At 50.9% G+C, this 16,067-nt stretch overlaps 1 protein-coding gene across 1 annotated transcript in view; it reads right to left on the minus strand.

The window, feature by feature from the left end:
- Positions 1-16,067, minus strand: part of Plcg2 (phospholipase C gamma 2) — a 134,649-nt gene that overhangs the window by 17,362 nt on the left and 101,220 nt on the right. The window contains exons 23-30 of the mRNA XM_052167117.1: positions 13,875-13,971; positions 12,596-12,662; positions 10,886-11,043; positions 9,233-9,335; positions 7,970-8,179; positions 5,658-5,803; positions 4,514-4,628; positions 3,424-3,591 (exon numbers count right to left, since the gene is read on the minus strand). Of these exons, the coding sequence (XP_052023077.1) occupies positions 3,424-3,591; positions 4,514-4,628; positions 5,658-5,803; positions 7,970-8,179; positions 9,233-9,335; positions 10,886-11,043; positions 12,596-12,662; positions 13,875-13,971 (1,064 nt within the window). The remainder of the gene's footprint in view (positions 1-3,423; positions 3,592-4,513; positions 4,629-5,657; positions 5,804-7,969; positions 8,180-9,232; positions 9,336-10,885; positions 11,044-12,595; positions 12,663-13,874; positions 13,972-16,067) is intronic.

The following is a 16,067-nucleotide window of genomic DNA, read 5'->3' on the forward strand; positions in this document are numbered from 1 at the left end:
AGAATGGGCTCTGCCCATGGTCCCTCATACCTCCTCTTACTGCCCAACTCTGGGAAACCACTCGTGGACTAAAGCCAAGCTATTTGTCAGTTTCGCCAACCATGAAAATTGTATTATTTTTAGTTTTGTTTATTTCATGTGGAGAAGGGAAGTGAAGGAAGGTCTGCACTGGGGGCTTTAAGTGCCCACTTGAAATAAGAGGCCCTTCAAGGACAGTCTTACAGAGAAGGAAAAACAAGGAGCAAGTGGCAGCCTGTGACCTTGAATGAGTGAATTCATATCTCCAGGGCCCAACGTGCTCAGATTTTAAAAGTAAAAATTATTGAGAGAGAGAGAGAGAGAGAGAGAGAGAGAGAGAGAGAGAGAGAGAGCTTGCAGGATTACTGTAAGGATTAAAGAAAAGGAAATTAAAGTAGCTGAGTGCAGTAAGTTCCTCTCCCTCCTGAGCCAGGCCTAGCCAGTTTGAAAGCATCCTAACAATGGGCAAAGTTTATTTTCTCAGTTTTGAAGGCCCTGGAAGCCATCCACACAAAAGGACTATTCATTTTATTCCCTGCCTCTCATGAATATAGATATGCCAGGAGCCTGCAAGGGGAGGGAGAACAGCCGGGCTGTGATTATCTCCTGGTTAGCACAGGGTGGAGGGTGGAGGCTCCACCTCCATGTTTCCCTGTTGGGTTTTTCTTTTCGGTCTCCAAGCTACTTCTTCCGAGGAGAACTGTTTCCCTCCCGTAAGGAAAGTCGGTGTGCTGTGTGTGCTCTGAATACATCCAGAGGGTCTTCTCCCCCATCTTCCAAAGGATGATAGGGTTATGGGGAGGAGCAAGATGGTCCGGGAACAAGCTGGCCCTGGTTCCTTAATGCCGTGAGATCAAGACCAGAACTGCAAAGATTCACTTTTCTCAATGGGAGGAGACAGCAGCATTTCTAAGCCCTGACTGCTGGGCTCATCTGAAAAAGCACATAGCAAATCAGCACCCAGCAGCTCGGGTGCTGACTTTAAAGTCACCTGTCACGTATGTGAACCATCAAGGAGTGTTTGTTGTCTGACATACTCAAATGTGATTTCTAAATTGCTAACTAGAAAGCTTTAAACATTTCCCCAGACTCTTACTCTGGCGTTTGGGTCCTCAGCAGTAAGATGGGCAGCTGGGGACCATCCTCCTTTGCTTAGTACTGCCCAGGTGCTGCCCATAATACAGGCTGATTTCAGAGTGCCACCCTGGGCTGAATCGGAGCATCCCATGGTGGACCCAGAAATCGGCATTTTCAAACGGGAGCCCCTAAGTCATCTGCTGGCTGGAAACGCATCTAACAGGGAGTGGGGAAAATGGCTACAGAAGCTGAGAGACTTCATGAAAGAAGGGGCGACGTGGTCCAAGTTTTCAAAAGACCCAGCTCAGCGCTGAATAGAGCCCAGGCTTCCAAACATCAAAAGACGGTAATTTGATATAAATGACCAAAAAATGATAGTAATTTCTTTCTCTTGAAAAATGACTGCTCTGGGAAACAAGGGAACAGTGATCTCCTGGGGAATCCAGAAGGAACTACGGTGTCTGCCTCATGAATCGGCAATGCTGTGGATAAGGAAGGAAGAAACCCACCACGTTAGCTCTGCATGTTAGGTTAACTGTGAAATCCAGGAAGGAAGGTCCTACAGAAGGATGGCCACTGAGATGCTCTGTAGGTGTGGCCTTGTTGGAGTGGAGTAGGTGTGGCCTTGTTGGAGAAGAGTGGGTGTGGCCTTGTTGGAGAAGAATAGGTGTGGCCTTGTTGGAGTAGAGTGGGTGTGGCCTTGTTGGAGAGGTGTGGCCTTTTTGGAGTAGAGTGGGTGTGGCCTTGTTGGAGTGGCGTGGGTGTGGCCTTGTTGGAGAGGTGTGGCCTTGTTGGAGTAGGCATATCATTGTAGGCATGAGCTTTAAGACCCTAGTCCTAGCTGCCTGGCGGCCAGGATTCTGCTAGCAGCCTTTAGATGAAGATCTAGAACTCTCAGTTCCTCCTGCACCATGCCTGCCTGGATGCTACCATGCTCCCCACCTTGATGATAATGGACTGAACCTCTGAACCCGTAAGTCAGTCCCAATTAAATGTCATCCTTGTAAGAGTTGCTATGGTCATGGTGTCTGTTCACAGCAGTAAAACCCTAAGACAGCCAACTTCAGAGAAACCCCAGGTCTCCTCGCAAGGCACTGTCATAGCAGCCCTGGGAAAATTCAGTAGAGTGGGTTTTGTTGTTTCATTTTTTTTATTGTCCAAGAATGTCTTATCCATATGTAGTGTGCTCTGGTCAAATCCATCCCCTAGCTCCTCACTACCGCTTCCTCTCCCAACATCATGTGTTCTTTTTTTTTTTTTTTTAAAGATTTCTTTATTATTATATCTAAGTACACTGTAGCTGTCTTCAGACACACCAGAAGAGGGAGTCAGATCTCATTACGGATGGTTGTGAGCCACCATGTGGGTGCTGGGATTTGAACTTAGGACCTTCGGAACAGTAGTCAGTGCTCTTAACCGCTGAGCCATCTCTCCAGTCCCCATGTATTCTTTTTTAAAAACCCACTGAGTACACTTAATGTGTAAGTGTAGGACCATCTCCCGGAGCTGGGTAGCCTCTCGGGCTGAATCCCTGAAGAAGATGGGACGCTTCCTCTCTCAGCAGCCATCTGCTGCTAACAGCTCCTCATCGTGGAGTGGGACTTCATGACACACACACCCAGGCTGTGATTTGGGCTGGCTTGTTCTCATACTGGTCTTGTATGCTGTGTGTACCTCTGTAGCTCTGGTGACCTTTCTGTTCCCTCTTCTTCAACACTCCCTGAACTTTTGGGGAGGGAAGAGATATATCTAGATCTAAGATATTACCTTCTCTCTGTATTTGTTACTGTCTCCTGTGAAGAAAAAACTTCTGCGATGGGGTCTGAGAGATGCCCAGATTTACGGGTTCACACGTGACACTTTGGGTCTTAATGACGAGCAAACACACACTGGCCTTTTTCTACAAGAGGGGGTTGTATTGTGTCCAGCATAAAAAGAAAGTTAATGAGCAAGTCAGCCTCCAAATCTAGGGTGAGACGATAAGTTCGGAATGCTTAGGAGAACTGGACCCTGGGGATGCTCAGGGCCTCATCCTGATGACGCAGGCCATGGCTTGAGTGTATTAGAACATATTTCTCTATGAAGACAAAACGCCCGAGGCATCTCAAAAAGCTAACAGAACCAGGTTGAGAATAGATTAACGTTGTTTCCTCAAAGATGTCGATGTTGAGAGGACTCAGCCCTTCTCTACTGACCCCTGACCCCTGTGTTTAATGTCCTTCTGAGTGGCTTTGTTGTGACTTAATCTAACCCTGCAAAGATGTCGGTGTGTTCCTTTTACAGCCAGCAGCACAGACCAAAGAACTCGGCTCTGCCAACGCCCCTTACCTGACTTGATGCCTTTAATGGGGTATGTAGCGTGAGCCAGGAAGTTGGGGTCACTGAACATGTCTTCTTCGTAGACCACGAAGCGTAGGAACGCGAGGTTTGGATCGTAGATTTCAAACGTCACCTTCTCCTGAGTCGGAGCCCAGACAGGGCTGAGGCCATTGTCGTCTGGAAAGAGACCAGAGCTTGCTACTGCTGCTCGTGCCCTGCCTCCTCGTGCCCTGCCTCCTCGCGGTAAGCCAGTCCCTGCAGCCTGAGCTTGGAGCCCCCTTCCACAGACTTGCAAATGAATTCGCATCTATGCCCTGGTCTAAGAATCCCAGAAGGGTGATCTTTTGTTATTTCTTTCACAGCGGGCAATCCTGCTGCAGGCCAGCCTTCCACGATCAGAGCAACATGAGATCTCACCCGTCTCACCTCCTGAGATAGAAGGAAGCAGAGAACTGTAGAGTGGAACTCACGGGGAAGGAAACCAGAAGAGGTAAGCAGAGCATGTGTGAGCTGCTGGACCCCTTGGCCTTGGGGGGGGGGTGTCTGAACCCTGTTGGGGGGGGTGTCTGAAGCCTGTTGGGGGGGTGTCTGAAGCCTGTTGGGGGGGTGTCTGAAGCCTGTTGGGGGTTCCCGTGGAAGACCAGCCTTGTAAGGCAAGACACACAGCGAGCCTGCCACCCTATGAAAAAGGCCAGCTGAATTGGTCTGCACCTGACTTGTTCCCTGGGCAGGTGGCTCTGTTTCCCCAATCTCAGACTGGATCTCAGAAAGGAAGCAATAGCAAAAATACATTACAAAAATCACCAAAATAACCCACGTAGCACTCTGCTCTCTTAGCCTTTAGAAGGACCAGCAGGGCTAGGGAGACACTTAAGTCAAGTGCCTGCTGTAGTAAACAGGACAACCCGAGGGTAGACCCCAGCATCTGTGTCAAGTCTGTGTCAGCGGGAGACACTGGCAGATCACTGTAGCCCGCTGGCCAGCCAGAGTACCTGAACTGAGGAGATCCAGGTTCAGAGAGAGGAGACAATAGTCTCAGAACTTAGGATGGGAGTGACTGAGGAAGACGCACGCACAAATGGGGTGGCCAGCTACTCACTCACAACCGTCGTCTTGAATTTGTTGCTGTCGTACTCAGCCCCGCAGATTTCCACCTCCACAAAGGGACAGGCAATACTCCGCCCTAGTTTGGGGAGGTGGCGTGCACCAAGAACCTGGGACACAGAAGGCAAGGATTGGAATTCTCCTAGATCTGCCCCAGGAGGGTGGAATTCGAACCACATAGTAGTGCTTTGTGGATTTTTTGGGGAACCCTAGAGTCCGACCATACATGTTCAAAGCTACCCTTATTCAGTGGAGAAGTCACCACTGCTCTCAGACCCATGGATTCTGACCCGGCCCACCATTACCATTTGATGATAAAAAGTGGTGGTGGCTCCCAGGTCATGTGATTCACCAGGAGAGTCTTACCTGAGCACAGGTACATGGGTGCCTTGACACTGTATTTCCCAGACAGAAGACAGTAGGGTGGTCTGTTTATAACAGACCCTAATTTACTAAGGACCTTACAAATACTTTGTCTTTCTAAAATGAGGTCTCCTTTATCCTAAGCTGGCTTCAAACTTGCTATGTAGACAAAGCTGGCCTCACCCTCATGACAGTCCTCCTGCCTCTGTCTCCCAGGTCTTTATGCACACTGAACAAGCACTCCAAAAATTAAGCTACATCCCAGCCTGTCTCACTTTAACTTCCCCGATCTTATGAACTCTGTCTTTCCTATCTTCCTAAAATGCCAAGGACTGGATGGATTTAAGAAAGCTCATGCTGGACTGTAGTGTCACGTGCCTTTAGTCCCAGTGCTCATGAGGAGGAGCAGGCAGATCTCTGAGTTTGAGGCCAGCTTGGTTTACATAGCAAGTTCCATAATGGCCAGGGCTACACAGAGAAACCCTGTCTCAAAAAAAAAAAAAAAATGGGAAGGAAAGAAGACAGGGAAAGAGCTAGCTCTGATCTCTCTAAGGCAAAGGAGAGATGAACTCTCCTCTCAGCTAAAGCTTGACCTCACATGAACCCAAGGAGCACATGTCACACCCAGACTAGGACAAGTGACAAGAGTTTTCAGCCCAGGATGATCCCAGAGTGAGCCTGCAGTGCTGTCAAGATGGTGGTGAATTAACAGAGGCAGGAGTGCCCGCCCACAGGGAGCCCCGCCCACAGGGAGCCCCGCCCACTGCCCCCTCTACCTTGACAGTGAGTGTCATCAGGATCTTCCGCTGGGACTCCGGGGGCATCGGGTCATACTTCTCAGAGCGCATGCTCTCAGGCTGCAGGACATAGCCCGTCCGCCCATTGAGTGAAAACAGCGCGTGGTTCATCTGCATGTACTTGTCTGAAAAGAGGGCAGAGGGCAGCTATGGGGCGGCCATGGAACACCAGCTCCAGGCACTCCTGGGCATAGGCCACAGGACCTTCCTGCGACGACTGGAGGCAGCTGTTCAAAAAAAAACATCTGACTCCAGGGACACACAGGGAAAGTTAGGAAAGAATCCGACACCAGGAAACAATCTTACACAGTGTCTAGAAGGGTATAGCCTTAAGGAATGAGAATCAGCTGAAACTGGAAGCAGACCAGGGGTAGAATGCTTGCTTGGCATCACAGGGTAAATCATAGTTCAAGGGGCAGGTGGCTCAGCAGGTGGATAAAGGCACTGACCTGTGTGTGGTCGCCAGGATCTCATAAAGATGGAAGGAAAGGCTCTATGTGCAGTCCTCAGACCTCCACATGTGTGCATAGCATACACACCTGTTCCTATAACCTTCACGTGTGCACGGTACACATGCCCTGTCCTCTAAACTTCACGTGTGGACCACGGCAAACACACCCACACATACATGCACAATAATAAATTCGTTTTAAAATTCATCTTGGTTCAAATAACAGGCAGACAGTTAGCGTTATCAGTAAAAAGCCAGCTTGGTAAGATACAAAGAGGACCGGCTGCTTTGCAGGAAAACCAATGCACACATGCCTTGAGTTGGGGAGGGGAAGGAGTTAACGTTACTTAAAGAGCAGAGCCTTGACCAGAAACTATAACCACAAGTGAATGTCAGTGTTCTCGCCTGATGAGCAAGGAGCTAACGAACTTCATGAAACTACAGTAGTGACATACGCCAGAGGAGTGTGCCCATGCCCACCACAGGATACAGGTGCCCAGTGGTCCAGGGGGTGGGGGGTGGGGGTATTCCCCAGAGTAAAACATGCCTGCCCCACAGCTATGCACCTAAACCTGAGAACAGGAGTCATGGGAGGGTCCAAGAGGCAGTGGCATCTGCGGTAGACAGGGATGGGACCTGACCTACAGATTCCTAGAGCTGGCTTGGGTACAGCTGTTAAATAAGAAAATCAAACAAATCCATGGGATGCAGTCTAAAATTTGTGTGCATGGGCTTTCCCTACTATATAAGATTCCAGAGGGAGTGAGCATGATGCCCTTGGAGAGAAAGCACATGAAGAGGAAGGGTAAGGTAGCCACGGAAAGCCTGGGTCCAGCCATGCCTAGGGCTGCAAGCCCCTCCGAGACTTACCTGCTGCAGGATATTTGATCACACTGTGAGCCCCGAGACTGTGAACTGGAAAGACCTTTTCTTGCTGTGGTGCGGCTCAACCCTAGCACACACCTTCAACCCAAGAGCTTTCCGCTTACTGTAAACAGGATGTCGTGCTACAGCTCAGCTCTAGCACAGTCTTTTAACTCGAGGACTTTGTTTATTGTAAACAGGCTGTTGTGCTCAACTAGCTAGTGCATGCCTTTGACCCAGGAGCTTTGTGGAAAGAGGATTAAATATAGTCAACCATAGATCAAGAGGCAGAGCAAGCAACCAGTTGACAGGAAGTGAACTTAAGAGAAGACAGGAGGGAGAAAGGAGGGTCTGTGAGTTGAAGGGTCTTGAAGACGGCGTGGAGAAGGAACCTTTTCCTTCTGGGAATTCAGTGGAGTAGGAAGGTCAGCTGAGTGCTTTCTCTGCCTCTCTGAGCTAGGAGGTTTTCACCACAGCATGTTACTCCCGAATCTTCATTTGATAAATGTTTGGGATGTTGTTTTAAAAATAACACTTACAGGCTGGAGAGTTGGCTCAGCAGTTAAGAGCACTGACTACTCTTCAGAAGGTCCCGAGTTCAAATCCCAGCAACCACATGGTGGCTCACAACCATCGGTAATGGGATCTGACGCCCTCTTCTGGTGTGTTTGAAGACAGCTACAGTGTATTTACACATAAAAAATAAATAAAAAAAAACCAAAAAACACTTACTAGGTCAACAAGCTATTATGTTCCCTTCTTAAACCAGAATGGAAAGACCTCTGTCACTCATGATCACTGAGCCTGCTACAGCCATGGCTCTGCTGTCCCCTTTGTCAGTCCCTAGGGCTTTGTGCTAACTGGCCCAGCTACTTATTCAGAAACAACCACATCCCACTAGCTTCCCAGGGTGACGTTGCTGACCGTGACAGGGTCACTGCCTGGCCAGCACAGGCTGGCTACCTTCATCCCTTACCTGGAGTCTGGAAATTGAGCGCCACCATCTGGGAGCCGCACAGCCACAGACGGAAGGGGTCGTAGTTTGAAGAGTCAACTCTCTGTCCCTTGGGGTAGACGCGGGTCAGTCCCTTCTGATTGTACCGCAATAGATCGATAGGCTTTTGCCTGACAATGCTGTCTGCCTTCGTCTCCACAAAAGAGCGAATTTCTCGGAAGTCGGGATTTTCTGCAGAGAGGATAGGATCCTTTAAATAAAAATAAGCCCCCATAGGCTCATAGATTTAAATGCTAGGTCACCAGGGAGTGGCACTATTCAGAGATATGGCCTCATTGGAGTAGCTGTGACCTTATTGGAGGAAGCCTGGCCCAGTAGCTCTTCCTGCTACCTGAGGATCCAGGTACAGAACTCTCAGGTACCTCTCCAGCACCGAGCCTGTCCCACCCCGATGACAACGGACTAAACCTCTGAACCTGTAAGCAAGTCTCCAATTAGACGTTTTCCTCTGTAAGAGTTGCCATGGTTATGTCTCTTCACAGCCGTAGAACACTGACTAAGAGGAGACGGTCACCCTTGCTTCTGGGTGTGATAGCAAAAGGCCCAGGTGACAAAAAGAAACCAGAACTCTCTTGAAAAGACACTGGAGGGATAGGGTGGTGGCCAACTCTGCCAGCTGGAGGTCCTGAGTTCAAGTCCACAAGTTATATATATATAGAGAGAGGGAGAGGCAGGTGTGGTATTGTGCACTTGTAATCCCAGTATGCAGGCTTGAAGGAGGATTCCCAGAACTCAAGGGTCAGCCAGGCTAGCCTGCTTGCTGAGTCCAAGCCCAGTGACAGAGCCTATCTCAAACATGATGGACAGCTGAGGAACCACAGCCAAGATACACCAACATCCACCATGGTAGATTGAATTGTTAGCTTGACATGACCTAGAATTGCATAGGCAGAGAGTCTCAGTGAGGAACTGTCTGGATCAGGTTGGCCGGTTGGCATGACCACAAGGAAGTAGCCAGCACACATGTACACAAAGATACCCAAGGACCACGACAGTCACACCTTAACTGGTACCTCTTGCCTTGGTGGTATCCAGCACTACAAAGAGGGTCTCGAGCAGCCTTTCCTTCTATGAGTATCAAAAATTTAGAACCACCGACCAAAGGGCTTTGGCCTGGATCCATTAGGAAACCAAGTGCATGGTCTGTGTGCTATCCTGACGGCACCTGACTCAGCAAGCTTCAGAGCTCAGCTCACTGGGAAAGGTCTCCCCCAGGAGACTTACCCAAATGGTCCTTGGTTTTGCTAGTTGGCTTGCAGTACACAACCAAGTCGGAGAGCTCAATGGCGATGGACTGGTTCCTCTCCCAGTACTTCATGTTGTTCTCCTGTAGAGATGAACCCGATACAGCACTGAGCTAGCATCTGTGCCATCCGCTCACCTGGACAGCTCTCCCTGAACACACTATAGCACTGAGCCAGCATCTGTGCCATCCGCTCACCTGGACAGCTCTCCCTGAACACACTACAGCACTGAGCCAGCATCTGCACCATAGCACACTCCACTCACCTGGCCAGCTTTCCCCTGGACACCCCCCCCCCCAGCACCCAGGGTTGGGTGTTTTCCTGTCCTGAAGACAACCTCCCCCCTCCTCTATCCTCTGAAGATTCTCTACCATGCTGTTCCCACCCAGGGCTTGGAGTCTAGACCAGCGCTGCCCACTGCTCTCTAGTCACACAGACAAGAGCTGGGGAGACTGCCCAGTGGTTAGCACAGCTCACTCTGCAACCATGAGAACCTGAGTTCAGCTTCCAGCACCCACATGATAAAGCCAGGCGTGGTCTTTCGCACCTGCAACCCCAACGACGGTAGGGGGAGAGGCAGGGGCTTTCTGTTGCCAGCCTGACCCCACAAACTACGTTTTAGGTTGAAGGAAACACCTTGCCTCAAAGGAATAAGGGGAGGAGTAATAAAAGATGGTATCTAGCACCCTCCTCTGGCCTCCATGCACACAGGCAAGCGTTTACACCTGCATGCATGCGTGTGCACACGGGCACACAGATAATAAACGGTAAATGGGGACCCACAAGCAGAGGAACGTGGCTTTAATCCCAGCGCTTGGCAGGCAGAGAAATGTGGAAGTTCAAGGTCAATCTGAAGTAGGTGGAGGCCCCGAGAGCAGAAGAAGGAACTTCTGTCATCCCATTATGCCCCTGCCTCCTGTTTAATCCCCTTCCCCGAAGCCAAATTGTGGTGGTCCACAGGACTCAGTACTCTAAACCCCTGGGCACCCCAAAGAGCAGCATCTCTTTTTTCTATACCTTTGAGACCTATGCAGCCTCCCCCTTGCCTCCAGCCCACCCAGCACTGCCCAGTACAGGCAGCTGTCTCCTCAGGGCCCGGGCCACACAGGCAGACCAGGGGAGGGAGGACTCCCCTCCACACAAGCACTTTACAGTGTTATCTCACACAGAGCTACCCTCTCACACTGCTCCAGACTCAGCAGCCTCTTGTTGGCAGGGGCAATGGCTGACAGAAAGCTTTACAAGAGTGTCAGCATCTGGGAGGTCTCTGGCTTCCAGCATCCTACACTTCAGGGATACTGTTTAGGTTGGTCCATACATCCCAAGAGACAGAACTGCCTCCAACTCTGAGCTATACATCCAACATCAAGACCAGATTTGTAAGCCGCTGGCCTGACCCGAAGTGCCCTCTCTTACCCTGCCTACCCTGCATTAGAACCCTGTCATCACTGGCCACCAGATTACAGCCGACGCCACTAAAACACCCCCTGTATCTAGCCCGGGTTTAGAATGCAGGGTCCCTGTGAAACACAGCCATGGCCTCTGAACTTGTGCCTGGCCTCAGCAGGGCAGCATGGGCTGGGCTGGGCTGGGCTAGGTAGACACCTCGCTCCCCAGTGTTGTGTAGGCCTACCTTTGTGTCCATCTTCCAAGTGATCTCTCGTATGCTCTGAAACCACTCAAACAGCTCCTCCACACGGTCGGTCGCGAACTCCACGGGAGGATCCCCCTGTTTCTTAGGCTCCAGGATAAAGACGAAGGCTTTCTGGTTTTTCCCCTGGGGGGCCTTCACTGTAGACAGAGGGTAAGGAAAGTCCCGATGGGCCCAGGAGGTAACCACCAAGACTGCACCTCACACCGGTGTCCCCACCTGAACTGCCACAGCTACAGTCATGTGCTGTTGGGGACACCTGCCTTCTGGCCGACAGTGTCTCGAACCTTTTGTACACGTTACTGGTAAAGGTGTGTACTGGGTTAAGTATTATCCTCCAAAAAGATTTATCAAGCGCCTGTCCCTGTGAATGTAACATTATTTAAGAAATGGAATTTTTGTAGGTGTGCCATCTATCTCAAGATGTGCCAGACCTAAGGTAAACCGTAAATCCAAGGAACAACATTCCTAGAAGAGAAAGCCAATGGGGGGTAGAGACCCAGACAGACCCAGGAAGCAACCCTGTGAGGATGGAGGAAGGTCAGGAACGCTGTGGCACACCACGGCAGACTGTCTGATGTCTATAATGATAGAGAAGACCATGAAAGTTACCCTGATCTGCCCAGTACTGGTGGCTGCACTTCCTGAGCTCTGAGGTGACGTCCCCAGCAAATGACTACATGTGTGGTTTTTAGCTTTTAGCAAACCTCGTGGGGACACTGTGACACTCATCCTACAGGAGACAAGACCAAGGCTCAAGGTGACAGACAGCAACATTTGGAAAGTCACACTGGCAGAGCTAAAGGGCAGCTCCACCCTGATGACAAGTCCCTACTGCCGAGTGACATCCCCATGTCCTCTAACAGGACAGTACAGGGAGGGGACAACCCAGGCATGAGCTATGAAGGTGAGAATTGACTCTGCCAATCCCAGAACATCGATTGGGACTTGCCCGTTTTCTCCTCTGGAGCAAAAAACTCCACCTTCCCTACCAGAGTCACAGGAAGGGGAAAGGGAGAAGAAAATAAGGACAAAAAGAAAGTATTGGCTGTAAGGGGGTGGGGGTCCTGGGACCATTGTCGTGGGGATCCAAGGGGACCATGCTTGGACCTTCCTGGGAAAGAGGGGACTCAGCTCAAGAATCATTGGGCCACCGTGAAGGAAGCTTGGGCCTGCAGCTGCAAGTTGGACGCTACAGCCCAGGAAGCTGCCATGCACCCACTTCAGGGTGGGCAGGCCCTGAACACAGAGAGCTATGTGCAAATCATGGCTTATCTCTACACAGAATGCTCTGCCACATCCCTGGTGCCACACACATCAACCAGGGCAGGACAGGTTTCTTGCAGGAGCTGAGATCTAGTGAGAAGAGACAGGCGCAAAGCCTTGGGAGCTTAGCGGCTGATGCCCCCAACCCCGTGCTCCACCTCAGCCTGACCAATCAGCTGACACGTGGACAGATGTTGACACCATGACAGCAGCTAAGTCACCCGGTACTTGTGTTAGCAGATGGTGGTAGCAGCCCTCTCCATTGGGGACCTATCAGTCCCTGTGCATCCAGTTTCAGCCCCACCTCATCTAAGTCTGGCAGGCGTAAGACTCTGCACTGGTCGCCTCCCTGATAAGGCTAGTCCTAAAGCCAGGCTTGGCAAGGTGGATCCGGACTGGAATCAAGCTAAGAACACGTGTACATACCAACATTGTAGGTATTAAGATCCAATATGCCTCTGCAGAGAGACCCGAGGGGATTGTCTTCAATAATCTGTGAAGAAATAAGACCCAATTCTCAGTAGTCATAAGCAAAATAATAAAACGACAACCAGTTTCTAGACATGCCGTTTAGCTCCGCCACTACCTGTGGCGTTGCTTAAAATGCGTTTTCATTACAGCATCTGCAGGGAGGGCGCTTCTACCAAAGCACATAGATGATGGGGAGCCAGCAGCACACAGGCACCCACAATCTCTGCATCGCATTTTCCTGTCCACAGAGACACGCCTTGCGAGTCCTAAAACCAATTTCAGACCCCATTACAGAGACCTCATCTGCTGTGCATCTGAAACGAGGCTACTTGGCCTGTGACTCCTGCAGCTCAGGAGCCTTCCATGGCTCCCTGCGTCCCGGGGAAAGCCACAGCTGGGGTCTGCCATCTGGTCTCTGAGGCCTTCCAAGCCCTGGCCAACCTCGTCAGCCTTTCTTCCCTCTGTGCTGCACACTTGAACCGTCTGAGGTCCAGCTGCGATGGGGAAACTGCTGCTGTTACTGCTGTACTACCCCAGCCTTCTCTACCAGGCTTCTGGTGACATGCAGATTCTGTGAAGAGTCCTGTCCCTGACCAAGCCACACCCTGTGCCTCTCTGTGCCCATCTCCTGGTAATTAACCCCAGCCTCCCTTTTAAGACTCAAATGCTACTTCCTCCTCTTGTCCTTAGAGAACCGCTACAGGCTCTAAAGGCGTGCACACCCACATTCCAGATTCTTCCCTCAGGGAAGCTGATGAACCCTGGTGGCCATTTCCTCCCACCAAGAACGCCCTAATACAAGGTGGCTAGGTACCAAAGCCTGGCTGGCAAAGTCACCAGAAGGCCCTGTCTCACCTGCCAGCGAGGCATTGTCCCTTCCTCATGCTAAGCACGTTCTGCATGTCTGCCTCTCTAAACCGAACCATTGCTTTGAGCGGAGGACAGATTCCCCGTCTGGCCACTTGCGCTCCCGTGGGAATCCTCCTGCGCTTTCAAAACCTCAGCCCGCTGCCGCCGCCTGATTAAAACACAACTGGCTCGTCACGGAGACTTTTACACAGCAGCTCAGGGCTCGTCCCAATTTCTGCATCACCCTGCCGGCTCCACTGCCAGGCTCTGCAGAGACCCCGACAAGTACACATCAAAAGTTGTGTGCCCCCCCTACTCCTACCCCCATCCCGAGATAGCTCAGGAGACTCCTCCTAAGCCTGTGCCCCAGAAGATGGAGACTCACCTGCTTTTCCATCTCTTCTGCATCGCCAGCTGAGATGTCCTCCACGTAGTTGGACGGGAAGTACTGCTGGATCCGGGTCCCGTAGTCCCCTTTCCACCTGCAGAGAACCACAGACATGGAGGGCTTAGCCGGCTCAGCTCTGAGTGCTCAAGGGGCCTGAGGGACTATCATGATCTGTGACCAAAGGGAGCTGCGCCTTTCAAAACCACTTATGGTCAGATGACTCATTTCTCACGACTAGACTCTGGTCTTGGCAACACTATGCAAAGTCAAAGCTTTCGGGCCTTTAAGAGGGACCAAGGGCCTCTTGGACGGTGCCCACCCCATTGTGGGAAGGCTGTGAATCCAGACACAAGAGTGTGTGGAGCCAAATGGCCTGCAGGAAAATCTTAGCTCCTTGGGGCTGGAGAGATGGTTTAGCATCCTTACCAACTAACTCTAATTCCAGGTCCAGGGGAATCTTCTGCCCTCTTCTGGCCTCTCAGGGAACTACACTCTAAGGCACATACCCCTCACCCAGAGGCCTATGTTTACTCATAATTTGAAAGTAATAAAACCAATAGTTTTTAAAAAAGAAACTACAGCTCCTTCGGTGACTACACACCTGGTGCTCTGTACCGCAGGCTCCCATCTGTAAAATGGGATAAAGCCGGAGCTGCCTTGGGTTTTATTAGGACTTTCTAGGTCACCATACGCAACATTCAGCAATGTTGACCATGTCTATCCTTGGCTTAGCATGTCGCTCAGTAGTAGACACTTGCCTAGAGTCTGCCACTGAGAGGCTGAAGGGTGCTCAGCTGTCAAGCACTGGCCCTGGGTTCCACACCCAGCACCACAAGACAGTGTTCTTGCTATCACTCAGGTAAAATGGCAGCCCCCCCCCCCATTACAGAGCCAGCAGCATGTGACGTAATCCACTGTGGAGATGCTGTGACCACGCTGGGCACTTACACACGTCCAGTCCATTCCTGATCACAGGGTCTCACGCTTTGAAGACCACCCACTGGGCCACATTCTGCAGCCAGAAGGCTCATTTCAAAAGTACCTCCAGCCATGCCACATAGCAGCGTTGCAGATCTCATAAGATCCAGCCTCAGGAGCCCATCACAGCCCTGCTGGGTCTCAGCCCAGAAATGCTCCGTGACCCAAAACTGCCCCTCCTACACAAGCCTGACAAACAAGCTACTAACCTGCTAACTAAGCCTACTAACTACCTAGGACTTGACTCGGTACCTTCTCCAGGGAGCCTTGGCAGCTGCTCCTTTGTGCCTCTCTGGCCCCTGTGCCCACCACTGTCTAAGCAGACACACCCTACCCCTAACTTAGAACCACACACCTGCCTTCTGCACAGCCTGAGATCTTTCTCAGTGCAAACAGATCAGCAGTAGCAGGAACCACCTAATTTGCTTCTTTGGTCTGAACAGACAGAGTAAGGATATGTGGTACCATGCACATAGCGGCTGCCAAGTGCCAGCCCTTTCTGCAACCTCCTCACCACCTTCCTCTCTATGGTCATCCTAGGCCCGGGTGCCTCCTGGATTTTGGGACCAAGAACTTGATAACTGTTAACTAACGTGTAATTGCCAATGTCCACCTGTTAGAAACAGGACAGGAACTACTTACTATCAGCTGTCCCTAGTTTGGGAGGAGGGTCTGATACAAGCAGTCAGCTAGGTGACCAGCTTGCCACCAGAGAGATGGGTGGCAGCTATCATTTACCCACAGCCCCTTGCCAGATGACATTACCCTGTCTCTCAATTCATCTCAAGACAAACGAGTTAGGATTTTAGGAAAGTTCACATTAGAGCCATGGGGAGACACAACCGAGTCTTCCCCAGGCTAAAAACAAGTGTGACTTGGGAGTTCTCATCAGGATTTACACATACTCTGTCCCTTGGGACTGTGCCTGGGAATTCCCTAGATCAAGGGACAAAATAACGGGTAGGGAGCACCTGCAGCTGAGAAACCCAGAGGGGAGACTCCTTGGTAATGCCAATTGGAGGCTGCTACTACCCAGAATCAGCCTTCTGAGACCAGGTACAGGAAAAGCCCCATTTGGCTCTGTGTGCCTGTCTGAGGACACCAGGAAACAGGTCATTTGATACGCAGGTCTTTTCCTAGGACAGAATTTTGGGTTCCTTTGTCTCCTTCTCCCTTCCCTTAGGGAGATCTGGGGATCCACTGGAACTCTGG

Source organism: Apodemus sylvaticus, chromosome 21 (assembly GCF_947179515.1).
Source record: "Apodemus sylvaticus chromosome 21, mApoSyl1.1, whole genome shotgun sequence".
NCBI lineage: Eukaryota > Metazoa > Chordata > Mammalia > Rodentia > Muridae > Apodemus > Apodemus sylvaticus.